Source organism: Mesoplodon densirostris, chromosome 3 (genome assembly GCF_025265405.1).
Source record: "Mesoplodon densirostris isolate mMesDen1 chromosome 3, mMesDen1 primary haplotype, whole genome shotgun sequence".
Lineage (NCBI taxonomy): Eukaryota > Metazoa > Chordata > Mammalia > Artiodactyla > Ziphiidae > Mesoplodon > Mesoplodon densirostris.
Window position 1 is genome coordinate 148,060,102 of NC_082663.1, and position 26,053 is coordinate 148,086,154.

The 26,053-nt window shown below is 47.2% G+C and overlaps 1 protein-coding gene across 1 annotated transcript in view; it reads left to right on the plus strand.

Annotated features, from left to right (window-relative positions):
- Positions 1 to 21,997, plus strand: part of C3 (complement C3) — a 32,317-nt gene extending 10,320 nt beyond the window's left edge. The window contains exons 18-41 of the mRNA XM_060092331.1: positions 97 to 208; positions 470 to 555; positions 6,365 to 6,507; positions 6,600 to 6,812; positions 7,999 to 8,065; positions 8,162 to 8,248; positions 8,971 to 9,174; positions 9,686 to 9,761; positions 10,015 to 10,174; positions 11,186 to 11,284; positions 12,258 to 12,414; positions 13,900 to 14,063; positions 15,091 to 15,249; positions 15,398 to 15,457; positions 15,581 to 15,671; positions 15,793 to 15,844; positions 18,017 to 18,104; positions 18,223 to 18,309; positions 20,165 to 20,270; positions 20,676 to 20,765; positions 20,928 to 21,008; positions 21,439 to 21,522; positions 21,611 to 21,746; positions 21,829 to 21,997. Of these exons, the coding sequence (XP_059948314.1) occupies positions 97 to 208; positions 470 to 555; positions 6,365 to 6,507; positions 6,600 to 6,812; positions 7,999 to 8,065; positions 8,162 to 8,248; positions 8,971 to 9,174; positions 9,686 to 9,761; positions 10,015 to 10,174; positions 11,186 to 11,284; positions 12,258 to 12,414; positions 13,900 to 14,063; positions 15,091 to 15,249; positions 15,398 to 15,457; positions 15,581 to 15,671; positions 15,793 to 15,844; positions 18,017 to 18,104; positions 18,223 to 18,309; positions 20,165 to 20,270; positions 20,676 to 20,765; positions 20,928 to 21,008; positions 21,439 to 21,522; positions 21,611 to 21,746; positions 21,829 to 21,970 (2,744 nt within the window). The 3' untranslated portion in view covers positions 21,971 to 21,997. The remainder of the gene's footprint in view (positions 1 to 96; positions 209 to 469; positions 556 to 6,364; positions 6,508 to 6,599; positions 6,813 to 7,998; positions 8,066 to 8,161; positions 8,249 to 8,970; positions 9,175 to 9,685; positions 9,762 to 10,014; positions 10,175 to 11,185; positions 11,285 to 12,257; positions 12,415 to 13,899; positions 14,064 to 15,090; positions 15,250 to 15,397; positions 15,458 to 15,580; positions 15,672 to 15,792; positions 15,845 to 18,016; positions 18,105 to 18,222; positions 18,310 to 20,164; positions 20,271 to 20,675; positions 20,766 to 20,927; positions 21,009 to 21,438; positions 21,523 to 21,610; positions 21,747 to 21,828) is intronic.
- The last annotated feature ends 4,056 nt before the right edge of the window (positions 21,998 to 26,053 follow it).

Genomic DNA, 26,053 nt, shown 5'->3' on the forward strand with positions numbered 1-26,053 from the left:
GTCACTGCTAGGAACCCCTCCAGGGTATTATAGAGATAAATATCTAAAAGGGGACAGTGGGGAAAGTGAGTCTGTTTTAACTCCCACCCCCCGCAGGTGACCTGGATGATGAAATAATCCCAGAGGAGGACATCATTTCCCGAAGCCAGTTCCCAGAGAGCTGGCTGTGGACCATTGTTGAGGACCTTAAAGTCGCAGACAAAAATGGGTAAGGCTGGGATGCTCCCACTTCAACCCACCCCAGCCCCTATCATCACCCCAGACTGGACACTGAGTTTGTATGCACCTCAATGCCCCCTCTTTTCTGGAATCATTGTGGAATCACACAACCTAGCCTAGAAGAGTTGGGGCTACCTACACATGCCCACCCGCCAGCCCCCCTCCAACCCTGTCCCTTGGGGCCCCTCCCTACCAGCTCTCCCCCTCCACCCTGCTAGGTATCTTCTAATGGCTCCCCTCCCCGATTCAGGATCTCCACGAAGCTCATGAACGTGTTTTTGAAAGACTCCATCACCACTTGGGAGATTCTGGCTGTGAGCTTGTCAGACAAGAAAGGTGAGAGAGGATGGTGGCCTGGTCCTCAGGAGGCCAGGACCCCAGACCCCCCGGGCATTTTCTCATTCAATCCTGACAGATCCTTTGTTTCCTGGTGGCTGACACTTTCCCCTGGCTCCTGGAGAGGCATTAGAGTGTAGAATGTGAGTGACATTGTGCTTTTTTTTTTTTTTTTTTTTTTTGCTGTACGCGGGCCTCTCACTGCTGTGGCCTCTCCCGTTGCGGAGCACAGGCTGCGGACACACAGGCTCCGCGGCCATGGCTCGCGGGCCCAGCCGCTCCGCGGCATGTGGGATCTTCCGGGATCGGGGCACGAACCCGTGTCCCCTGCATCGGCAGGCGGACTCTCAACCACTGCGCCACCAGGGAAGCCCGACATTGTGCTTTTTGTAAATAGATTTTAGTTTTAGTGCAGTTTTAGTTCAGAGCAAAATTGAGAGGATGGTGCAGAGATTTCCCATATACCCCTTTCCCCACCACAGACACAGTCTCCCTCACCATCAACATCCCCCACCAGCATGGTGCATTTGTAACAATCGAAGGATGCGTGGGTACATCATGATCACTGCAAGTTCTTAGCGGAGGTCAGGGTTCACTCTTGGTGTTGTACGTTCTATGGGTTTGGACAAATGTATAATGACATGTATCCACCATCATAGTATCATACAGAATGATTTACAGCAACAAAAACTTTGCAGGGATGATGTTGCCATGATATTGGGTAAAGCAATTAAGAAAAAATAGGGCTTCCCTAGCGACGCAGTGGTTGAGAGTCCGCCTGCCGATGCAGGGAACGCAGGTTCATGTCCCGGTCCGGGAAGATCCCACATGCCACGCAGCGGCCGGGCCCGTGAGCCATGGCCGTTGAGCCTGCGCGTCTGGAGTCTGTGCTCCACAATGGAAGAGGCCACAACAGTGAGAGGCCCGCGTACCGCAAAAAAAAAAAAAAAAAGTCGACAAAGAAAAAATAAAAGAGGAAGCGGGATGAAATGAGTGAGTGAAACATTGGTGGTTAGATTGTGAAACACGACCAAAAAGGTGTATGTGTACCCCCCCTGCCCTACCGACCCACCACCACCAAGGGCTGGGTGTGAGACCCTGACACACCCTAGCCAAATATGGATGACTTATAGCAGGTCTGAGAATGGGGCAAGAAGAGTGAGGCACTGACTTTGAATGCAAAATTAAGTGGGTGCCAAAAAACTCAGTCATCAAGATAAACCATATTTTCATGCAATAGTTTTCTTGGAAAAAAATCAAAATGAATGCAAAAAAAACCATGTTGTACAAAATATCCAAATTTTAACTATAAACCAGCACTGTGCCGAGCCATAATGGAGTTTGAGATAAAAGGAAAGATGTGTCCCATATGCATGTTTTATGTATATTTTAAAGGTTAATTTTTTTCCAGAGCCTTAAAGTAGTTGAAAAACTATTGAAAACACTAAAACATTTTTAAAATAGGTGTATTAAAACTCACAACATTAAGTGTATTTTATTTATACCAAACTCAGAATTTAATATACTCTAGTATAAGTTTGTTTAGTTGTAATTCATCATAAGTTATACTTTATTATCATTTTACTTTCCTGGCTTCAAGATTTTCAAAATCTACTTCTTTGCCTATCTTTCTTCTAATGGAAGGAATTGCAATTTTCTGCTAATTTCTCTTGAACAAATGATGATGGCAGATGAAATCATATACACAGAGCACATAGTTTTCCTTCTGCCTGAGACTCCAAAGCCACTCAGCACCGTTCTAGTTTGGGGCCCCCATCCCTGTTTCAAATCAGAGCATCTTCATATTTGCCTGTTGTACATTTCCATATATCGAGATTCTGTGTGAGGTTCCCTTTACCTAAAAAAAGGTTCCTGCAGCTCGAAAAAAAAAAAAGTTGAAAACCACAGTTAGATCCTTGCCCCTCAAAGCCTATTCCCTGGACCAGTTGCAATCTGGTAAAGCAGGTTTACCAGGGAGTTTGTTAGACATTCAGAATCTTAGTCACTCCTGACCTGCTCAGTCAGAATGTGCATTTTATTACATGATCCCCAGGAGATTTGTATGGACATGAATGTTGGAAGAGTTCTTCCCTGCCCCAGCATTTCTCAGTCTCATCACTGATGTCATTCTGGGCTGGGTCATTCTTTGTGGCAGGGGACTGTGCAATATAAGATGTTGGGTATCTTCATGGCTTCTACCTGCTAGATTCCAGTAGCATCCCATCTCCCTAGTAGTGACATCCAAAATGTCCCCAGATATTACTAAATGTCCCTGGGGGGGCAGAATCCCTGTGGTTTTTAGATCTTGCCTGTGATATCTTTTCAACATCATTAACTCTCTATATATTATCTCATTTAATGCTCACAACTACCCTATAAGGTTGGTACTATGATTCTCCTACAAATGAGAACACTGAAGCCAGGGAAAGAAGGTGACTTGCCCAGGATCACAAGTGAATGAAACTTTCAGGAATCCAAACTTCAGAATGAAGACTGTAGCATGATAACCAATAGAACTTGAAAGTTTTAGATTTGTGAGCTATTAGGAATTAAAGAGTCAGTAAGGTTAAAAGCAGGGAGCTTCCCAAGCCCAAATGCCTGTGTCCAAATCCCAGGTCCTCCTCTGGGCAGCTGTGTGGCCTTCGTCAAGTTACCCACCCTCTCTGTGCTCATCCATAAAATGGGCACAATAGAAATAGTACCTATTCAAAGTGTTGGGATTTTATAATGGTGATAATAGTACCTGACACATTGTAAATGTTCAATGAGTGTGAGCTATTATTTTTATTATTGGAGTCGAACATACTTTAGGGAGCAAAGGGTAAATGTCTTTCGGAGATGCATAGACGCTCCCTTAAATGACACAAAGCAGGCATCAGAAGTCATTTCTTTCTTTTTTTTAATTGAAGTATAGTTGATTTACAGTGTTGTGTTAGCTTCTGGTGTAGTCATGTCTTTTCTTTTTAATATTTATTTATTTATTTACTTTTTGGCTGCGTGGGGTCTTAGTTGCAGCGTGGGCTCTTCGTTTTGGTGTGAGGGCTTCTCTCTAGTTGCGATGTACTGGCTCCAGAGCACGTGGGCTCTCTAGTTGTGGCTTGCATGCTCAGTAGTTGTGGGTCATGGGCTTAGTTGCCCTGTGGCACGTGGGATCTTAGTTCCCAGACCAGGGATTGAACTCACGCCCCCTGCATTGGAAGGCGGATTCTTAACCACTGGACCACCAGCGAAGTCCCTCATTTCTTTTTAACTAAGAGATTTTTTAAAATGTACTAGGTTTTCAGAAACAGTTGAGCAAAAAGCATAGAGAGGTGCCATGTACCCCTCTCTCCCCCAGATTCCCCTATTGTTAACATCTTGCATTAGTGTGGTACGTTTGTTATAATGGATGGGCCAATACCGATACATTATTATGAACTGAAGTCCATAGTTGGCATTAGGATTCACTCTTGGTGTTGTACATTCTATGGGTTTGGATAAATACATCATGACTTGTAGCCACTGTCACAGTATCACACAGAATAATTGTTTCACTGCCTTGAAGTGACAGGAATTGTGTATCAGAAGTCATTCCTTTCTTGGTTCTCTTTCCATTCTTCCTTCCATCTCATTCAAGGAGAAAAGCTAAGTCTAGTGCAAGGATGTCTTTACCTTGTCTCTAATTCTTGTTTAACTCCTTTTTTAAAACAAAGAGAGAGTGGTCTAGCTTTCTGTGGGCAACACAAGCTAACTAGTATTTAACAAAATCATTCAGTTTTCCTTGAGGTAACCTCCTGTTTATAGCACAAGAACCTGGGATCTCATGCACCGTAGTAAATTAAATTTGAGTTTAAAAATGTAAATAGTACGTAAGAAATGGTAAATTAAACCAGTGACTGTAGCAGACCCCCCTGAAGGTGATGAGTAAATGACTGTAGATTGGGAAATAAGGATTTTGTTCAAGCCTCTGATTATTATTTTTTCTGGCATTGAAGAATAAGAAAAATTATCAGATCTTTTTTTTTTTTTTTCTTTTTTGGAGGTGCTGCGTGGCTTATGGAATCTTAGTTCCAACCAGCGATTGAACCCTAGTCCAATCAGGGATTGGCCCTCAGCAGTGAGAACAGGGAGTCCTAACCACTGGACCGCCAGGGAATTCCCTCCAATCTTAATAGATTTCTTGGTGTAACATTATTATTAATGTGATAATGTTTTCACAAATTTCACTTGCATCAACACTTTGCTTACATTTAATCTGGTAACTGTTGTATCACAAGTAACCACTGTTTTTAAGCATCGTTTTGCTCAATGTTGTTAACAAAATTCAACTGAGTAAATTTGAAGATCTAACTGGGTTTGTTAAACAATTCATGAGCTGGGCAGCATCTTATCTGGCAAGCAGAGAGATACTCAGAGGAGTTGTACAAAATGAAAGGTTTTTATAGAATGAAGCGTAGGGCAAACAAGTCATCAGCAAGAGAAAAATTTCCTCATTGGAGGAAAGTAACAGTTCAGGTAAGACAGCTTCTCATTGGCTGAGCTGCAGTGTTTTCATTGGCTGGGCTTGTTGCTGGGCAGGAAGAAAATCTTCCTTCCTCCTGCTGAAGTAAGTTAATTGCACTTTCTGTTTGGGAGTGCAAACATCTCTTCCAGTTGGGGTCTGTAATTGAAGCTTCTTCCTGTTGGGATCTCTTGACATCTTCCTGTTTGGGATAACATCTTCCTGTTTGGGATAACTGAAGTGAGTGGTAGGGCATCAGAGCTCCCTCTACAGGCCTTCCCTTCTCCAATCTTAGTTGAGGTGTCCTTTCATTAATTTTTACAATGTAGATCAGCACTGTCCATTAGAAATATAATGTAAGCTGTGTATGTCATTTAAAATTTTCTGGTAGCCCCACAAAAAAGGAGTAGATTAAATCAATTTTAATAATACACTTTATTTAATCCAAATATATCCAAAATATTATTATTTCAACATTTTGTAAAAATTTGCAAAATCACTACCACACTAATCATGTTACAATAGCAAATCTATTAATATTTAAGAATAACCTATTAATATCTCAAAATTTATAATCATGTATTTTATTTTTGTTTGTACTAAGCCTTTGAAATCTGCCATGTATTTTATACTGACAGTGCATCTAAATTAGGATGCTAGCTTTTCATTGAAAATACTCTGATCTGTATTTTGGGATCCATAAAATTTACAGTTGAAAAGGTAGATTGGCCTATCCAAGTTGTTCTAAACATACTTAAACTAAAAACTTTAAAAGTTTTCCAATCACTGAATCAAGCATCCTTTCTAAAATTGAGATGAAATGCACAAAACATGAAAGTCACCATTTGAAAGTGTACAACTCAGTGGTTTTTATTACATTCACAATGAGCATTGGTTTTTAAGTTTAAATCTAAGTTAATTAAAAGGAAATAAAAGTAGGAATCCAGTTCTCACTCAGCTAACCACATTTCAAGTGCCCAGTGACAACTTGGGGCTACCATTTTGGAGATCGTACATATAGACCCTTCATTTATGCTTGCCTTCTTCCCTCCTACACATCTATCTATGAGTAAAATTACAAAGAAAATGGGGACCATTAAATCATGGCAACTCCCAGCCACCACCACCATCTGTAAGTTATCACCATTAATGATGGTTCGTCTATGGGCTTCTGCAAAGACAGGCTGACCTTGGGACAGCTCCAGTGGTCAGAGGTAAGCACTGAGACATTGGTAGGGGCAAGAACTTGGACCTGAACTTGCATCCAGTCCACCTTGCCCACCCCCCGCCCCACCCCTGACATTTCATGTTCTGTTTCCACCCGGGCAGGGATCTGTGTGGCTGACCCCTATGAGGTCACGGTGATGCAGGATTTCTTCATTGACCTGCGTCTACCCTACTCTGTTGTGCGCAATGAGCAGGTGGAGATCCGAGCTGTCCTCTACAACTACCGGGAGGCGGAGGAGCTCAAGGTGGGCCCCTGGTGCAATGGAAGCATGATGGGGGCTTGGAGAAGAGGGTCTGTGGCACATTCCTCTGACTTGATACTCTCTCTCCCCGGCAGGTGAGGGTGGAATTGCTCTACAATCCAGCCTTCTGTAGCCTGGCAACTGCCAAGAAGCACCACCAGCAGACTCTAATCATCCCACCCAAGTCCTCGGTGCCCGTGCCTTATGTCATTGTGCCCCTGAAAGTCGGCCTCCATGAGGTGGAGGTCAAGGCTGCTGTCTACAACCGCTTCATCAGTGATGGTGTCAAGAAGACCCTGAAGGTCGTGGTGAGTCCTTGGGGTACCTGCTGCTGCTTGTCCTTCAGGAAAGGCTCCTGTTCTCCCTGTGCTGTCAACCCAGGTTAGAGACCCAGGCCAACCTTAGGAAATTCAGGAGTCCTGGAGGTTTGGAAGCAGGGCCGGGATTAGGGTGAGGCAAGTGAGGTATTCTCCTTGGGCACACAATTTTAGGGGGCACCCGAAAACTCAAACAAAGATCAATAATATTTTTTTCATTAAAATATATTTTAATATCAAATATGACATTCTGTAACACATTTCAGCATAGGAGTTTTCTTTTGACTTTAAAAATCTTGGTGGGAACTCCCTGGCAGTCCAGTGATTGGGACTCGGCACTTTCACTGCTGTGGCCCCGGGCTTGATCCCTGGTTAGGGAACTAAGATCTCGTAAGCCGCATGGTGCAGCCAAATAAATAAATAAATAGAATAAAAATGTTTATCTGTAGACACATGACAGCTCACATTGGACCTTTGATTCTAATTAAGATAGCCCCTATTTTAACTGAGCACTTATGTGTCAGGCACTGTGTTAGTACTTATGTACATTCTTTCATTGATTTTTTCTTCTTCTCTTTTCTTTATTATTTATTCTTATTTATTTATTTAAAATTTTTGTTTTACTTTTATATTATTTGTTTTATTTTTAGATTTTTATTTTAATTTTATTTAGCCCATTGAGAGGCATTTGGTTTAAAAACAGACTCTGGAGCCAGACTACCAGGTTCAAGCCCAAATTCTGTTCTACTCGCTGTGTGACCTTGGGCAAGTTACTTCACCTGTCTGTACCCCAGTTCCCCCATCTTTAAAATGGCATTGATAATAGCAGTACCCACTCCAGTGGGTTGTTGTGAAGATTACATGAATTAACCCCAGGAAAGCAATCTTCTAGGCACATAGGAAGATTTCTAAAGGTCTTGTTATTTCTTTATTAATTTATAATTTTATTATTAATTTGCACAACAGTGGGTATGAGATAGATGTTTATATCACCTCCTTATAAGGAAGGAAGCTGAGGCACAGGCAGGTTAAGTAACTGACTTCCAGTCATACTGCTAAGGTCAGGTGGAGGCCATCATGCCTTATGCTACAGGAATCCCAAGAACAGTGCCCTGCTGACTGTCTGTCTGTCTGCCCTTTTATTCACACGACTCCCCCTACCCCTAACACTGTCCAGCCAGAAGGAATGAGAGTGAACAAAACTGTGGCCGTTCGCACACTGGATCCAGAACATCTGGGCCAAAGTGAGTCAGCGGGGCAGAGGGGGTGAGGCCTGGGTGGTGATGCAGGGTGGGGTGGGAGGGGGCTGGTGCCATCGGTGTCTCCCATTCACCCGGCAGAGGGGGTGCAGCGAGAGGAAATCAAAGCTGCCGATCTCAGTGACCAAGTCCCAGACACGGAGTCAGAGACCAAGATCCTCCTGCAAGGTGAGATGCTCCTGGCCCCAATCCCAGGGGACCCAGAACGGTGTTGGGGGGCCATGACTCCTAAGAAGGGAGCCCAGTTCCATCTAATCTCAGGAGTATTTAACCACTGTGTCTCCCCCCTCCTCTTCAGCTAGAACCCCTCCTTAATCTCCTTTATAGAAGGCCCCAGGCAGTACTTAGTTCAGAAAATAGCTTTTGCTGATAAAGAAGCAGTCGAGTTCAAGAGCAGAAATTCTGGATTTAATTGCCTCGGATGGAGAACTGGGGCAAGAAGGGACAGGACGGAGCTGGAAAGGCACCTTGCAACTTGACAGCTGTAAGGTTTTGGGAGGAGACCCTTGGTTTCCTCGTCTGTGGTAGGGGCGAATAATAGTATCGATATCTAAGGGTTGTTGGGAGGATTAAATGAGATACTGTATGGTGTTAGAACAGAGCCTAGCAAATAGCATTAAGCATGATAAAAGTATTCATGGTTGTTGTTCCTGGAAGTATTTTACCACTGGTGTAACCAGAGGACCCAGGGACCTGGAGTCTCCCTGTGAAGCAGAAGCCCACTCCCACCGCCCACAAATGCAGAGCCCCCTCTAGCCACTCAGCCGTGCATCATTTCCATCACTGACATGCTCCCAGCTGTCCCTGACCCCTTGGGCCCTGGCTGGTCAGAGCCTGGAAATGCTGGGGGCAGCCCCGGACTTGAGTGCCATCCTCACGCCTGGCTGCAGGGACCCCAGTAGCCCAGATGACGGAGGATGCCATCAACGGAGAGCGGCTGAAGCACCTCATCCAAACCCCCTCGGGCTGTGGGGAGCAGAACATGATCAGCATGACGCCCACGGTCATCGCGGTGCACTACCTGGACAACACAGAGCAGTGGGAGAAGTTCGGCCCAGAGAAGCGGCAGGAGGCCTTGGAGCTCATCAAGAAGGGTGTGCGCCCCACTCGACCCTCTGAGCCCCCTCTGCCCCTGAGACCCCGCCTCTCTGAGACCCGCTCCTATGAAACCTCTCCACCCCTGGACCCTGCCCGCTTTGAGCCCCCTCCACTCCTGAGACCCCGCCCATCTCGAGGCCCCGCCCCTCCTCTGAGAGCACCCCCTCACCCCTCTCTGAGCCCCTCTCTGAGCTCCCTCCCCCACTGAGGCCCGCTTGCCCCTGAGAACCCATTTTGAGAACCCTCCTTTCTCTGAATCCCCTCTCCTCCGAGAACTCCTTCCCCTTCTCTCTGATCCTCCCACCTTCTCTGAGTCCCTCTCCGCTTTCAGCTCCCCTCCCTCCCATACGCCCGCCCCATGCCTAGAGCCCCACCTTTCCTCTCTGGACCCCTGTCCCGCCCCTCACAGAATCTTTATCCTCTTTCTAAGCCCCTCCCCTCCCTGGCCTACCCACCCCAGCCGCCCCCTCCACTCAGCCTCTAGTGACACTTCTCTCCTCCCTGCAGGGTACACCCAGCAGCTGGCCTACAGACAACCCAACTCGGCTTACGCCGCCTTCCTGAGCCGGCCACCCAGCACCTGGTGAGTCTCCATGATTAGCTTGCTCATCCTCAGCCTTGCACCTCCCTGAGCAGGGTCTGGATCCCGGCCTGGGGTGGTCTAGGCCGGTCGCCACCCAGAGTCAAGGTACCAGCCCGCTGTGTAACCTGCACGCAACGGAAGGGAACCTGGGCCAAGCAGGCTAGGCCCTGCCTCTCTCTGCTCATTGGTTGGCTGGGATGCCAGTCTCCGGATCCCAGAGACAATTGGCTCATGTTCTGTATCCACCCACCAGGTTGACAGCCTTCGTGGTCAAGGTCTTCGCACTGGCCTCCAACCTCATCGCCATCGACTCCCAGGTCCTCTGTGGGGCCGTCAAATGGCTGATCCTAGAGAAGCAGAAGCCTGATGGAGTCTTCCAGGAGGATGGGCCAGTGATACACCAAGAAATGATTGTAAGAGGCAGAGATTCGGGGCAGGCTGGGAGAGAGGGGCACCTGAGCATCACAGGATGCACTGGAGGAAGATTCCGTCATCCACCCACTGCCCAATTCACTGTGTGTGGGAACAGGGAAATGAGGGAACTGAAAGTGTCCTTCCTCCCTTGTAAAAACCAGAGACCTGCAGGATCTGGTGCAAAACGAAATTCCCCTGGCTCCCCATTGCTCTTAAACACAGAACTCAGAGCTGTGGTCCTAAAAGTGTGCTCCCCAGGCCAGCAGCATCAGCACTACCTGCAAACTTGTTAGAAATGCAAAATGTCAGAAATTCTCAGGTTGGACTCCAGATGCACTGAATCAGAAAATTTAGGGGCAACGCCTAGGAATCTGAGTTTTAACACCCTCCCCCCACCACCCCCACCAGGTGTGCTTAAGTTGGAGAATTGATGCCTTAGCCTGACCTTTCAGGCTTCCAGCCTCATAGCCTTACCTCCTTCTTTCCACACTCCATCTGTACTGCTGGGAACCTTGCTCTGTACAGACACAGGGCCTTTGCACATGCTGTTCCTGCTGCCTGGCATGCTGACCCCTGCCCTCTTTGAGAGTTTACTCCAACTCACTGTTCAGATTGTGGTTCCAGCTATCATCCCTCAGGAACACTTTTCCATGACTCAGTCACACTCCCAATGTCCATTCTCAATGCCACATCCACTTCTCCTGTGCAGCACTCATCAGTCTGTAATTATATATTTGTTGATGAGCTGGTTGGTTCCTGTCTGTCTCCCCTACCAGATGGGGAGTTCCATGAGGGCTGGGGCCGGAGTCTGGTTTTCATCCAACACCTCAACCACAGCATCAGCAACATTTGCAGAATGAATGAATGAATAATACCAAAGAGCTTGACCCTCCTGGGGAGAAACTGGGAAGAGACCCAGCGCTGCCTTGACCGGCTTATCCTACAGCGGGGTTGGTTGGCATGTGGGAACACACTGGTGACCCTATCCTTGTTTTCTGCTTCTCCTCTAGGGTGGCTTCAAGAATCCCGAGGAGAAAGACGTGTCCCTCACGGCGTTTGTTCTCATTGCGCTGCAGGAGGCTAAAGACATTTGCGAGGCACAGGTCAACGTAAGTGTCCCCCGCTCTCTCCCTTCTTCCTCTCCTCCACCCAGGACACATCCACCTGGGAAGGTGAGGTGTTGCTTTCAGGCCATTTCCAGTCCTCCCAGTGTGGTAACAACCACCACAGCAGCCATAAGAGTATCTAAGATAACTCATCTAAGAGTGTAACGAGTTTAAGTCCTGTAATCCTTGTAACAGCCCAAGAGGTAGGCTACTCTTATTATCCCCAGTTTACAGAAGAGAAAACTGAGGCACAGAGAAATCAAAGATCGGGTCCTTTCTGCCTGCTTTACCATTGTCAGAGTTGTAGCCAATTTCAACAAAAGCCCCTTCAGCTTGCTTTCCACAACACTCCTACATCTGTATCCTTGCTGCTTTCCTAAAGAAAACTCAGGACACAGAGCTAAAAGGGGAGTGGGGGCGGAGTCCTCAAGATTATTACCTTAGTCTGAGGGATCTTTCAGGAGATTTTTAAAGGTGTCCATGACCCCAAAAGGAAAAGCATTAAAAATATTGGCTCACTGCTATCCCCTTTTCCTCTAGTTTTGGTTCTGAAGCAGAGAAGCTTAGAAAGACAGGCTCCTGAGAATCTGTAATCACTCCATCTGCTTTGCCCTGGGGTTTTGAGAGTGGGTTGTTTGACTTTTAGTTACACCACTGTAATTGGCAATCTATAAACTAGCAACCCCTCCACCCCCACCCCAATCCCGTGCCTCCACTGGAGAGCTGGTTGTTAAACATTTACTAGCACACCACAGGGTATATAGACTCCCCAGCCCCCCCACCCCAGCACAGAGTAGGTACTCAGCAACAAAGCAGCTCACAATGGGAAACCCTCGAAAATAGACAGATCCAAGACAGATAGGTCCCAAGGACAGAAACCACCTGGTGCCCAAGAAGTGATGCTTATGTGATCCTTACCAGTTCTCTGTGGCAGCAACGCCCACCTGACCGGAGTACCCAATCCTCTTTCTCATAGAGCCTGGGGCGCAGCATCACTAAGGCAGGAGACTTCCTTGAAGACCACTACATAGAGTTGCAAAGACCATATACTGTGGCCATTGCTGGCTACGCCCTGGCTATGTTGGGCAAGCTGGAGAATGCCCTCCTCAACAAATTTCTGAACACAGCCACAGGTGAGGGGCAGCCTGGAGGGGTAAAGAGGGATGCATGGCTGGGGTGGGAGGGTGGCCCTCTCGAGCTGGGATGCATGGCTCTAAGCTGCACTGGGATGGACAGCTCCAAGCTGAGCTGGGATGGATGACTCTATGGTGTGAAAAGTTCTCAACGTAAGCCACACAAGAAGGTTCATTGCACAATTCATTCAACAATGTTGAATGTTGTATGTTGAGCGCTTGCTATGACACAGCATTGACCTGTCATTAAGAACATGGGCTCTGACATCAGACAGATCTAAACTGAAATCCCACTCTGCCACTTTCTCACTGTCTGACCTTATACAAGTTGCTTAGCCTCTCTGGACCTTAGTTTCCTCATCTTAAAATGATACCTATGTCATAGGGTGGTTGTAAAGATTAAATGAATAATGCAAGTAGAAAAGGGTCTAGCATAAGAGCTCTATCACTGATAGCATCGTTGCCTTTAATATTGTTAATAATATTATCATTATCTCAAGGGTAATTAAGATCCGATAAGATAATGCCATAGGGAATTCAGCACAGTGATGACACTGTATCATGTTTGCACTCACTGATAATAACATATCTCAAGTAACATAATGTAACCTATAGTAAAGTGGCTTAACACAACAAAAGTTTGCTGTTGGTGAACAGCTCTCCTCCATACAGTGATGCAGGGATCCAGGCCTCTATCTTTTCCAGGCTCTGCCACTCTGGGGCCTCAGAACACATCCAATTCAAGCTGAAGGGGAAGTAGGAAGACTTCAAGGGAGACTGCAAGGGAGGTGGACCAGACATGGAAGGGACCCCATCATGGCCGTGCACATTCCATTGGCCAGAGCTCAGTCACGTGGCCATACCTACGTGCAAAGGCATCTGGGAGATATAGTCCAACTGTGTACCCAGGAAGAGGAGGGTATTGTTCTTAGTGACAGTCTCTGCCATTGTTACTTTCTTAGGCACTTGGGACACCACAGTGAATACAGCACAGCTCCTGCCATTATGGCCTCACACTCCAGTTGAAGAAAGAAATGAGTTAATAGATTACTGTAGAGCATCATAGTGCTGGAACGGGAGAAGCACAGGATGCTTTGAGAGACAGGAGGAAGAAGGACCTCACCCAGTCTTGGGGTGCCATTGAAGCTGAATTGTATAGGGTGGGTAAGAACTAACCAGGAGTAGATGGAGAAAAGGTGCTCCAAGTCAAGGGAACAGAATATGCAAAGGCTCAGAGGTAAGAATGAGCATGGCAAGTTTAGGGAATCTCCTGCAGTGGGGCTGCAGTTCAGAATTCAAATGGAGAAGTGAAGGTTCATGAGGGAAGAGAATGAGGCAGGAGCCAGCAGATTGAGGACCTTGAATGTGGGCCAGGACACCTGAACACCAAGAGGTCTAGTATGAGTCTTTTTTCTGAGCTTTCTCTGAGCTATTTACAGGCTGGACAGAGCAGTGAGCATTATGGGGTGGGGGTTCTCCCTGCAGAAAGGAACCGCTGGGAGGAGCGTGGCCAGAAGCTCTACAACGTGGAAGCCACATCCTACGCCCTCTTGGCTCTGCTGATGCTCAAAGACTTTGACTCTGTGCCTCCTGTTGTGCGCTGGCTCAATGAGCAGAGATACTACGGAGGTGGTTACGGCTCCACGCAGGCAAGTAGCCCCACACCCCCAGGCACCAGCATCCCAACCTCCTATGGCCTCCCATTAGCTTTCTGGAGAAGACACTGAGACCAAGAGAGGCAGTGCTTCTGTCCCATGAGCCAGGATGATTGCGATGAAGTTGAGAAATATTTTTTTTTAATTGCAAACCCATCTATGGATTCTAGACTACATTCTGGATGCCCCAAGCTGTGTTCTGAGCCTCCTTTTCCATCCTGGTGTCCAGATCATGTTCTCAGGGCCCAGGTTCAGGTGTGAGCCTCTCTCTCCCCCAGTAGGTTCTAGACCATGTTCCCATTTCTACCACGTTCCCATCTTATCCTGTCTCACTGGTGGGTTCTAGACCAGGTTCTTAATGATTCTAGGCCATTATCCAAGGCTTTCTCTCCCACTGGTGGGCTCTAGGCCATGTTCTCAGTCACATCAAGCTCTCAGTGTTACCACATCTTACTGTGAGTTTTAGACCAGGTTCTCAGTTATTCTAGTCCCTAATGGGTTCTAGACCATGGGTTCAGTAACCTCAAGCTCCAGCAACCTCAGATTCCAGTTTAACCCTTTTTCTTTCTAGTGGGCTCTCAATCACATTCTCAGTGTCAATTCTGGGTTCTAGATCAGATGCTTAGTGTTCCCAGATTCCAATTTTATTCTTTTTTTCAAGAGTGGGTTCTAGACACATTCTCAGCGCCTCTAAACTCTTGTCTTAGACTCTCTCCTCTGGATGGGTCTAGACCACCTTCTCAGTGTGGTTAGACTTTCAGTCTTATGTCTATACTTTCTGGTGGGTTCTACACATGTTCCCAGTGTCTCCAAGTTCTGGTCTGAACCTCTCTCACTCAGAGAGTTCTAGGACATGTCCCCAGTATCCAGCAACCCCCAGTCGTATTCTCACCCTCTCTGGTGGGTTCTAGGTCACAGCCTCAGTGCCCCAAGTCTGATCTGAGTCTCTTCATCCTTCAGTGGATACTAACCACCTTCTCAGTCGCCCAGATTCACCCTCTTTCTCTGTCATGGGCAACAGGCCACTTTCATGGTGTTCCAAGCCTTGGCCCAGTACCAGAAGGATGTCCCAGATCACAAGGAACTGAACCTGGATGTGTCCATCCAACTACCCAGCCGCAGCTCTCTGATCAGGCATCGTATCCTCTGGGAATCTGCTAGCCTCCTGCGCTCAGAAGAGGTATAGCCACCTGGCCAAACCCTCATCACTTTCATCCTCCATGTCATTCAGAGTTTGCCAGGAGGCAGGAGGGAGGGCAGACGCCCATCACAGCCAGGGGAAGGCTTGGTTCCCAATGCTCTCTCTTCTCTCTCCCCACTCCCCACAGACCAAGGAAAATGAGGATTTCACATTAACAGCTCAAGGGAAAGGACAGGGTACCTTGTCGGTAAGGAATGGGAACCCACACCTTCTTGGCCCACCACTTTCTCTAGGTTCCTCTGCCCCAGAGGCACCCTCTCCTTCCCAAGTCAAGAGGGCTGACACCTTGTCTCCCCTCCCATCTCGCCAGGTGGTGACCGTGTACCACGCCAAACTCAAAGGCAAAGTCACCTGCAAAAAGTTTGACCTCCGGGTTTCCACACATCCAGCCCCCGAACCAGGTAAAAGGAGTCCAGACCCTATCTGTCACCCTTCCACCACCCCCATTCTAATGTCTCCCTCCCTCTTGGATCAGAACCCAGGAACCCCCCTCCCCCATCCTTCTGTCTTCTGTGTTTCTAGTCAAGAAGCCTCAGGATGCCAAAAGCTCCATGATCCTTGACATCTGTACGAGGTAAGAGATGGGTCACTGGGGTTCATCTTAGCCATCCCTCTGTCTCTAGCAAGACTTCTTACAAATAATAACTGTGATGCTTAATGCTTTCTGAGAGCGTATTGTGCATATAGTCCTGTGCTAAATACCCACAAGGAGACAGCAAGCAGTCCTCACTTTGCATGACAGTGTGAGACTAGCAATGACAATGTAAGCTGAGTCTGTACAAAGACATCTTAATCATCCATGAAATTACAATTGTTCCATGACCTTTATTTTTTTTAAACATCATTATTGGAGTATAATTGCTTTACAGTGGTGTGTTAGTTTCTGTAGTTTCTGCTTTATAGCAAAGTGAATCAGTTATACATATACATATGTCCCCATATCTCTTCCCTCTTGCATCTCCCTCCCCGCAACCCTCCCTATCCCACCCCTCTAGGTGGTCACAAAGCACCGAGCTGATCTCCCTGTGCTATGCGGCCGCTTCCCACTAGCTATCTATTTTACGTTTGGTAGTGTAGATATGTCCATTCCACTCTCTCACTTCATCCCAGCCTGCCCTTCCCCCTCCCTGTATCCTCAAGTCCATTCTCTAGTAGGTCTGTGTCTTTATTCCCGTCTTGCCCCTAGGTTCTTCATGACCTTTTTTTTTTTTTTTTTAGATTCCATATATATGTGTTAGCATATGGTATTTGTTTTTCTCTTTCTGACTTACTTCTTTCTGTATGACAGACTCTAGATCCATCCGCCTCACTAGAAATAACTCAACTTCACTTCTTTTTATGACTGAGTAATATTCCATTATATATATGTGCCACATCTTCTTTATCCATTCATCTGTTGATGGACACTTAGGTTGCTTCCATGTCCTGGCTATTGTAGATAGAGCTGCAATGAACATTTTGGTACATGACTCTTTTCGAATTATGGTTTTCCATGACCTTTAAAAATTTTGGTCACAACATCAAAAACTCTCACACTGCCAGTTTTAAAGGTCTGGAGAAACGGAAGTATAGTAAGGTGAGTATTCGTTGAGTACACTGTAATTTAAAACATTAGAACACTGAGACAACAATTGGTTGGGTTTCTTCCCCCCGCCCTTTGTAAAACACTTATCCAAAGCACTGTGGTTGGGACAGTGTCTCCTTTTTTCTTTTTGTATAACTTATGAGATAAAGCAAGCATCTTTTCGTGCCATAGTGTATTGTCACGTTCTCTTCTAAGTTTGGGTCAACTTCCAACATTTCATTCTTTGAGCTTTCAATGTCATCACATATCCAAGAGACCCTTTAATGTGATGGTTTTTGCTGGTGTCCCTTCCTCTGGGACATCCACATCCTTTTTGTCACAACCACTTTCCTCATTTATGTTGATCAGTTTGCCTCACTGAGTTTCTCTGGCCACATAGCTAGTCTTGCAAATGGCAGCAGGGCCAACCTCCCCATGGTCTGCTATTTTGTCTCTAACTCCATTTATGTTTTACTCAAAGTTTACTTCCAGTGTTATCACTCTTCATTTCATGGCTGTGCTTTCATCTTTATTGGCCAATTCCCTCTTTCAATGATCCATTGTTGTAAAATGTCACAAAGGTTTTTTCCACTGTGAGAGGAAGGAGTGACACAACTCACACCTTGCTGTCTGTGTGTGAACTGAATAATGGATGCTCAGTGACCTAACAGACTCTGAAAGAAGGGATGTGATTGGTCATTGGTTGTGAGGTGCATCTGTTATTTATGAAGTGATTGGTGGAGTGAAGAGCTAGCAACAAGATTTGTACTTTATGCCATTACTCACGATTAATATACCGTGGTACTGAAATCTGAACCATGGTGCTGAGGGACTGGTGCCATTGAACTAGACCATGGTAACAGAATCATGCAAAGTGAGACATGCCCACATTCTTATATCTTCATTCTCTAGAACTAAGGCAGGGAGAGGTTAAGTAACTCATCAAATGTTACAAAGGGCTGGGATTTGAACACAGGCAGTTGGGCTCCAGAACCTGAGCAATTAATCACCTTGATCATTATGTTACATTTCCTGTATTCCCCTTGGGGGAATGTTTCGTAAAATCGAACCTCACTCTATGCTGCTATGTGGGAACTAGAGGCCTCAGTCCCTGATATGACCCCCTTGTTCAGGCAGTGACCCCACCTTAGGGCCCAACCCCTCTCCCCCTGCCCCATCCAGGTACCTGGGAGACCAGGATGCCACTATGTCAATCCTGGATATATCCATGATGACGGGCTTCTCTCCTGATATTGATGACCTCAAACTGGTATGAAGGTCTTGGGCTCGGGGGCTGGTATCCATGGGAAGGAGCCCAGGGTCTGGAAGAAGCTGGAGGGAGGGAAGGGGAGGCAGGAGGGATTTTCACAAGCCTCACCCTTCCCCAGCTGAGCACTGGTGTCGACAGATACATCTCTAAGTATGAGCTGAACAAAGACTCCACAAAGAACACCCTCATCATCTACCTGGACAAGGTAAGGCTTCCATTGGGATCTTGACCCCTATGTGGCTGGCCTTTCCTTCTCCATTGGCCTTGTCTCCAGGTCAGGCCAGCCCCATCCTAGGGGAGACAGGGTCTGGGATGCTGGTGTGGGAGGAAAGGGCATGTAAAACAAGGTCAACCCACCTTCTAGAAGCATCTCACCTTTTTTTTTTTAATTTATTTATCTTATTTATTTATTTTTGACTGCGTTGGGTCTTCATTGCTGCACGCGGGCTTTCTCTCGTTGCGATGAGCAGGGGCTACTTTTCGTTTTGGTGCGCAAGCTTCTCATGATGGTGGCTTCTCTCGTTGTGGAGCACAGGCTCTAGGCACATGGGCTTCAGTAGTTGTGGTGCACGGGCTCAGCAGTTGTGGCACACAGGCTTAGTTGCTCAGCGGCATGTGAGATCTTCCCAGACCAGGGATCAAACCTGTGTCCTCTGCATTGGCAGGCGGATTCCTAACCACTGCGCCACTAGGGAAGCCTGCGTTTCACCTTCTGACCACTCATGTTCCAACCTCATTTTTCACTTGCTCCCTCCAGCCTCTTCTCATCAGAGTCTTGAACAACCATTGAAAAAAAACCACCTTGGTTTTAAAAAAAAAGTGCTCGGTGGAGAAAAAGGACTTCCCTTGCTCCCACCCCCTAGCATTTCTCTCTTCTCTTATTTTCTCTCCATCTAGCCTTCTCTTTCTGTCTTTATCTTGAACATGATTCCTTCTCTTTCCTGCTTATTTCTTCCCCTTCTCATATCCGCATATCTTCCCTGCTAACTCCCTGTACCCTTACCCCGTGTTAGTCAGCATAAGCATCACTAGCTACTATAATAAAACACCTAAGAATATGGGGGTCTCAACACAAGAGACTTGTATGTCCCACTCGTGTAAAGTCCAGCTGGTATGGGAGGTAAGGAAGGGGACTTCTGCTCCATGTGGTCACGCAGGGATCCACGTACCTTCCATCTTGTGGTTCTGTAACCCCTAGGATTCTGGACTCCTCTGCTGGATCCTTCCTTTCTAGAAGAAAACAGGGTTGTGCATGAGATGGGTTGTTTGTTTGTTTGTTTGTTTGTTTTTGAGATGGGTTTTTTAATGGGGTTTTTTGTATTTTAATTTTTATATAATTTCAACCTTACAGACAAATTTCAGAGCACAATGAAGAAGTTCCATATAACCTTTACCCAAATTCACTAATTGTTAGCATTTTCCTCCAAATATACATGATGCCTATGTATATGTATATATATATATGTATATCTGTCTCCTTCCTTCATCTCTCCCTTCTTCCCTTTCTTTTTTCTTTCTTCCTTTCTCTTTATTTATTGCAACTTTATTGAGCTTTAATTGACATATAACATTGTGTAGGTTTAAGATGTACAATGTAATGATTTGATATGTATATATATTGGGAAATAATTACCACAATAACGTTAGTTACATCCATCCCCTCACATAGTTATAGTGTGTGTGTGTGTGTGTGTGTGTGTGTGTGTTAAGCACTTTTAAGATCTAATCTTTTTGCAACTTTCAAATGTCTATTGCAGTCTTGTTAACCATGGAATGTTTTTAAGGATATAGATAGCAATCCTTGGCCAGAACTCAATCACATGGCTGCATGGAACTGAAAACATGCTGAGAAGTGTAATCTAGCCATGAGCCGTGGAGGAAAAAAAATGGATTTGATGAACTTCTCATTAATCTTTTGGCAAAGATTCCTGCTCCCCCCATCTTCCCCACCCATATCCTTCCTTGATCTCTCAGTTTCTCCACCACTGCTCCAACCTCCAGACCCCATGCTGGACTTCCTCACATGTCACCCCCTTGACCAACCTCCTCCTTCTTTCCAGGTCTCACACAGCCTGGAGGACTGTCTATCCTTCAAAGTTCACCAGTACTTTAATGTGGGGCTTATACAGCCTGGGGCAGTCAAGGTGTACTCTTATTACAACCTGGGTGAGCAGCTGTCCTAGGGCCTGGGGTCCCAGGGATCTGGGAATTAGGAGTCTAGGGGTCCCAGGAATGCAGGAGTTAAGAGTCTGGGGGTCCCGGGAATCCAGGGGTTAGGAGTCTGGGGTTCCCAGGGATCTAGGAATTAGGAGTCTGGGAGGGTCCTGGGAATCCAGGAGCTAGGAGTCTGGGGGGTCCCAAGGATCTAGGAGCTAGGAGTCTGGCGGGTCCCGGGAATCCAGGAGTTAGGAGTCTGGTGGTCCTGGGGATATGGGAGTTAGGGGTCTGAGGGTCCCAGGGTTGGGGATCTGGCCTCAGCAGGTCTGATGGACTGGAGTTGGGAAACTGAGCCCCCCCAGCTGTGGTCTCTGGGGTGGAGGCCCTAGCCCTCCCCATCTCCTCTGCCCACAGATGAAGTTTGCACCCGGTTCTACCACCCGGAGAAGGAGGACGGGATGCTGGACAAACTCTGCCACAAAGATACATGCCGCTGTGCTGAGGGTGGGTGCGCAGGCGTCAGGAGGGGTGGTCACGCCCACTGGACCCCTGATTCCACAGGGTGGGGGCGGTGACCCAGGAGGGCTGGGCATACTCGTGGGTTTTAGGCCCTGAACGAGAAGCGGGACTTAGACCGTGTCCCCCGCCCACCCACTCACACCACAGAGAACTGCTTCATGCACCACACGGAGGAGGTCACCCTGGAGGACCGGCTGGACAGGGCCTGCGAGCCGGGCGTGGACTATGGTGAGTCTGGTGGGGGGGGGGGAGGGGGCGGCGCACGCATGCGTGGTTGTGTGTGTGTGAGTGGAGGTGTGACGGCGCGTGTGGTCATGGCTACGTGTGGCTGTGGTTGTGTGTGTGATGTGCTGTGAGGGGCTCTGATTGCACGGGGAACCGTGGTCATGAGTGGGATGGTATGTGGGCGTGTGTGAGAGAGGTGTTTGTCAGTGGACAGAAGCAGCTGTCATTGTGTCTGTGACTGTCGTTGTGGACGGCTGATTGTGTGCATGGCTGTGAGTGTGGCTGGGTATGTTACTGCGGTGGGGGGGCGGGCAGGGGGCTTGAGCCTGCCTGGCTGTGGTCCTGCCCGTATCGGCTTGGGAGGAGCCGGGTGACGACGCCCCACAGACAACCCTGCCCAGGACCCACGCTGACTTCTTTCCCCCGCCCACAGTGTACAAGATCAGACTTCTCAAGAAGGAGCTGTCGGATGACTTTGACGATTACATCATGGTCATCGAGCAGATCATCAAATCAGGTTAGCCCTGTGTCTGCTGTCTTTCTGCATCCCCCTCCCCCGTGTCCGTCCCTCCCCCCAGCTCAGCTTCCCTCTCCCTCCCCTTCAGGCTCCGATGAGGTGCAAGTTCAACAGGAGCGTAGGTTCATCAGCCACATCAAGTGCAGAGAAGCCCTCAAACTGAAGGAGGGGGCCCACTACCTCGTGTGGGGCATCTCCTCTGACCTGTGGGGAGAGAAACCCAAGTGAGTGCCCGCCCTGCGCCTGCGCGTGCCCACCTCCTCCCGCCCTTCCCCTCCCCCTCCTGACCTGCCTCTCTTACCCCAGCATCAGCTACATCATCGGGAAAGACACCTGGGTGGAGCTGTGGCCTGATGAGGATGAATGCCAAGACGAGGAGAACCAGAAACAGTGCCAGGACCTGGCCAACTTCACCGAAAACATGGTTGTCTTTGGCTGCCCCAACTGATCCCACCACCATTGTCCACCCAATAAAGCTCCAGTTCTATTTCACAAAGTCTCCCAAAGTCTGGAGCCCTTTGAGAGGGAGAGAGAGGCAGCTGTGATCCCCCGCTGCCTCACTTGCAGCTCAGCTCCATCCTACAGGAGCTTCCTGTAGTTTACCTGCAAGTTCGCAGGCTTCCTCACCTATAGCGCATGTGCCTGCCTCACCTGCACCTAGCCGGAAGTGCACCTGCATCTTCCCCTGAATCTCAGCTGCACCTCAGCTCCATCCATACCTGAATTTTCATTTGCATCCTCACCAGCACCTCACTGCCCCTTCACCTGAGTTCTCACCACCTTCCTTACCTGCCTCTTTATTGCATCCTCACCTGAACTCTTACCAGGATCTCATCTGAATCTTTACCTGCTCTCTCACCTGCACACTCGCCTGTATTTTCTGCATCTTCACCTGCTTCCCTCACCTACATCTTTTTTTTTTTTTTTTTTTTTTTTTTCGGTACGCGGTTCTCTCACTGCTGTGGCCTCTCCCGTTGCAGAGCACAGGCTCTGGACGCATAGGCTCAGCGGCCATGGCTCACGGGCCCAGCCACTCCGTGGCATGTGGGATCTTCCCGGACCGGGGCACGAACCCGTGTCCCCTGCATCGGCAGGCAGACTCTCAACCACTGCGCCACCAGGGAAGCCCCCCCCCCACCTACATCTTTATCTGTAAACTTACCTGTATCTTTACAAACATGCTTACCTATACTCTCACCTGTCTTTCCACTTGCATCTTCACCTGTATTTTCTCTGCATCTTCATCAGCGTGAGGATGCAGATCTTTACCTACATTCTTCTCTGGATCTCTTCCTATATTCTTACCAGCATCCTTATCTACATCCTCACCTGCATATTTACCTGCCTTTTCACTTGCACCTTCCCCTGCGTCTTCACCTATGTCTTCACCAGCATCAGAACTCTCCAGTCCTCCTCTGCCTTCTCACCTTCATGCTCACCTGCATCCTTACCTGCCATCCTCACCTGTTCTCATCTTCATCCCATTTGCTCTCATCTGCAGCTCACTTTCACTCCATTTCCCGTCTCACACATCCCATCTGCAATCCTCTAGACTCACCCCACCCTCCAGGTCACCACTTTGTAGGTGGGCCGGAACAGACTGGTAAGATTGTGTGAGGAGTCGGCGGGACCTGGAGGGGGCGGTAGAGGTCAGGCAGGTGATGTTTCCAGCTGGAGCCCTGAGGGACCAAGCCAGAGATGTGACTGGTGTCTCAGCGGTTGAAAAAGCAGTGCAGGGGCTGTTGTGGTCACAGCCTCACCAGAAACACATGGTGGGGCAGCAGCCATAGTTGAGTGAGGCCGCTGGCTGCCAAGGGGCCCCAAGTGCCTCTTCTAACTCCACCTGTGGTCCCTTGAGGACCGTTGAGGGTGGAATCCAGGCTCCGACTCTAAGGTCATCACAGGAAAAACCCCTGAACCTAGAAGTCACACCTGCATAGCCCCCTTTCCCTAAGACCCTGGGTCCTGGAAACCCCACCTCCCAACTTCAGGAATGTTGGGGAAATTGACTCACAGCCTACCCCCCCACTCCCTCCAGCCTCCAGTTGCTGGACACCCCCGTCAAGGGGAGACACAGAGATCCTCATTACTCACTAGGTGTCACAGCTGACATCTGCCAGGCCCCCCTGCCCTCCTTTATGTGCAATTTTTCATTTCTTTTCTTGCTCTATTTCTTTAATGTGTGGGATGTTTTTGTTTTGTTTTTTGTTTTTTACTTTTTTTTTTAGCATCTATGTTTCTAGGCTGTGAACAGCACAGACAGGACCTTACATTCTAAAGATAGCATGGAGTTGATTTCAGACAGTGAGGGTATCCAAAAAGGAAAGGAGATCCGGGTGACCTGGGAAGCCTGCCTGCAATGGGGCCAACCAGCAAAGACATTTAGATTGAAGGATGGTTCAGTTTATGTGTCAATTTTGTTAGGCTATGGTGACCAGTTGTTTGGTCAAATACCAGGCTAAATGTTTCTCAGAAGGTTTTTTTTTTCTTTTGAAATTTTTTTACTTTTTATTGAAAACTGCACTGAACACTAAATGTCCACCTTTACAATAAACAAATACAATAATGGTAACACACTAAAACAAAACATATTTCTGATAGCCATTATTTTTCTGTTTGGGACAGTTTTGAAGGTTTTTTGGTCACAAAACAGGAAGGTCAGGACTTCCCTGGTGGTGCAGTGGTTAAGAATCCACCTGCCAAAGCAGGGGACACGGTTTCGAGCCCCAGTCCAGGAAGATCCCACATGCCACGCAGAGCAGCTAAGCCCGTGCGCCACAACTACTGAGACTGCGCTCTAGAGCCCACGAGCCACAACTACTGAAGCCCACACACCTAGAGCCCATGCTCCACAACAAGAGAAGCCACTGCAATGAGAAGCCTGCGCACTGCAACAGGGTAGACCCCGCTTGCCGCAACTTAGAGAAAGCCCACGCGCAGCAAGGAAGACCCAGCACAGCCAAAAATAAGTTAAATAAATAAATTTATTTTTTTTAACTTGAAAAAAAATAAAAAAACAGGTATGTCCCTATCCAAAGGCTCAAAATAGGCCATCTTTTAACCAAAAAGGCGGTGATTCACAAAAGGCTGTTAATACAACATGTAACTAGCTGATATAAATCTAATAGAATTTGTTAAAATCAGTCACATCTAATAACACACCTGAAGTATTCTTATATAAAATATCACATGAAGAAAAGAAGACTTTATCAATGTCTAAAAAAGTGTGTTTGTTCATAGACACTCTGACAAGTTACCATAAAATGTTTCCTGAGACATAATGCAATATTATTCTTCTTGAACACTTTCAATTCAAGACTTTCCACTCAATAAAACAGCTGAGGATATGAAACTGAGAAAATATATTTGAGTACAAACAGCTTGTGAAACTTAATACTTTTTTTTGCTTTTTGCATCATCAGAAGGTATTACTGAACTCACAACCAACTTGCCCGCTCTGTATGCAGTTCAGATGGGTGAGGCTTCTCTGTACAGAAGCCTGTACTGTCTTCGATCCTATGCTCGTGGTTGTCTAACACAAACAGTTTTCTCCCCATTTTGTAGTAATTTAACTTTCCTATTAGCAAAAACGGTAGCCAGCCCCCGTAGACTGAAGGAACTAGAGTCAGGATGGTGATTTCCTCTTACTATTTTTTATTTTGATGTTTGGAACTCTTTTTTGTTGTTGGGTTTTGTTTTTATTTTTAAACTTTTTTTTTTTTTTTTTTTTTTTTTTTTGGCTACTTTGGGTCTTTGTTGCTGAGCGTAGACTTTCTCTAGTTGCCGCGAGAGGGGGCTACTCTTTGTTGCGGTGCGTGGGCTGCTCAATGCGGCGGCTTCTCTTTGTTGAGGAGCACAGGCTGTAGGCGAAGGGACCTCAGTTGTTTTGGCGCACGGGCTTAGTTGCTCCGCGGCATGTGGGATCTTCCCGGGGGCGGGGGGGCGGGACGACAGGGGAACCCATGTCCCCTGCATTGGCAGCAAGATTCTTAACCACTGAGCCACCAGGGAAGCCCGGTTTTTGTTTTTTTTAATTTTTTAAAAAATTTTTTGTTTGTTTGTTTTTGATTGAAGTATAGTTGATTTACAATGTTAAGAAGTTTGGAACTCTTGATGCAACATTCTAGAGCAAGGGGTTCAGGACCTGCTGTGCCCAAGGGACGGATAAAGGAAAAAGTTCTATTTATTCTTTTTTTTTTTTTTAAGAAATTGGCAATGTAATTTTTTCAAGTATTTTTTTTATTTATTTGGCTGTGCCGGTTCTTAGTTTCGGCATGTGGGACCGAGTTCCCTGACCAGGGATCGAACCTGGGCCCCCTGCATTGGGAGTGCGGAATCTTAACCACTGGACCACCAGGGAAGTCCCAAGATCTATTTACTCTTTGTGATTGGATGCACAGATGAAAAACTTAACACACAATAACAGAAGCTGGTCGTGACTAAATCACGTCCAGTCTTTTTCCGTGCTTCTGTAAGCAGATGACATCTTCTTCGGTTTGCCCCTGTCACTAGCTCTTTTGTGGTTTTTAAC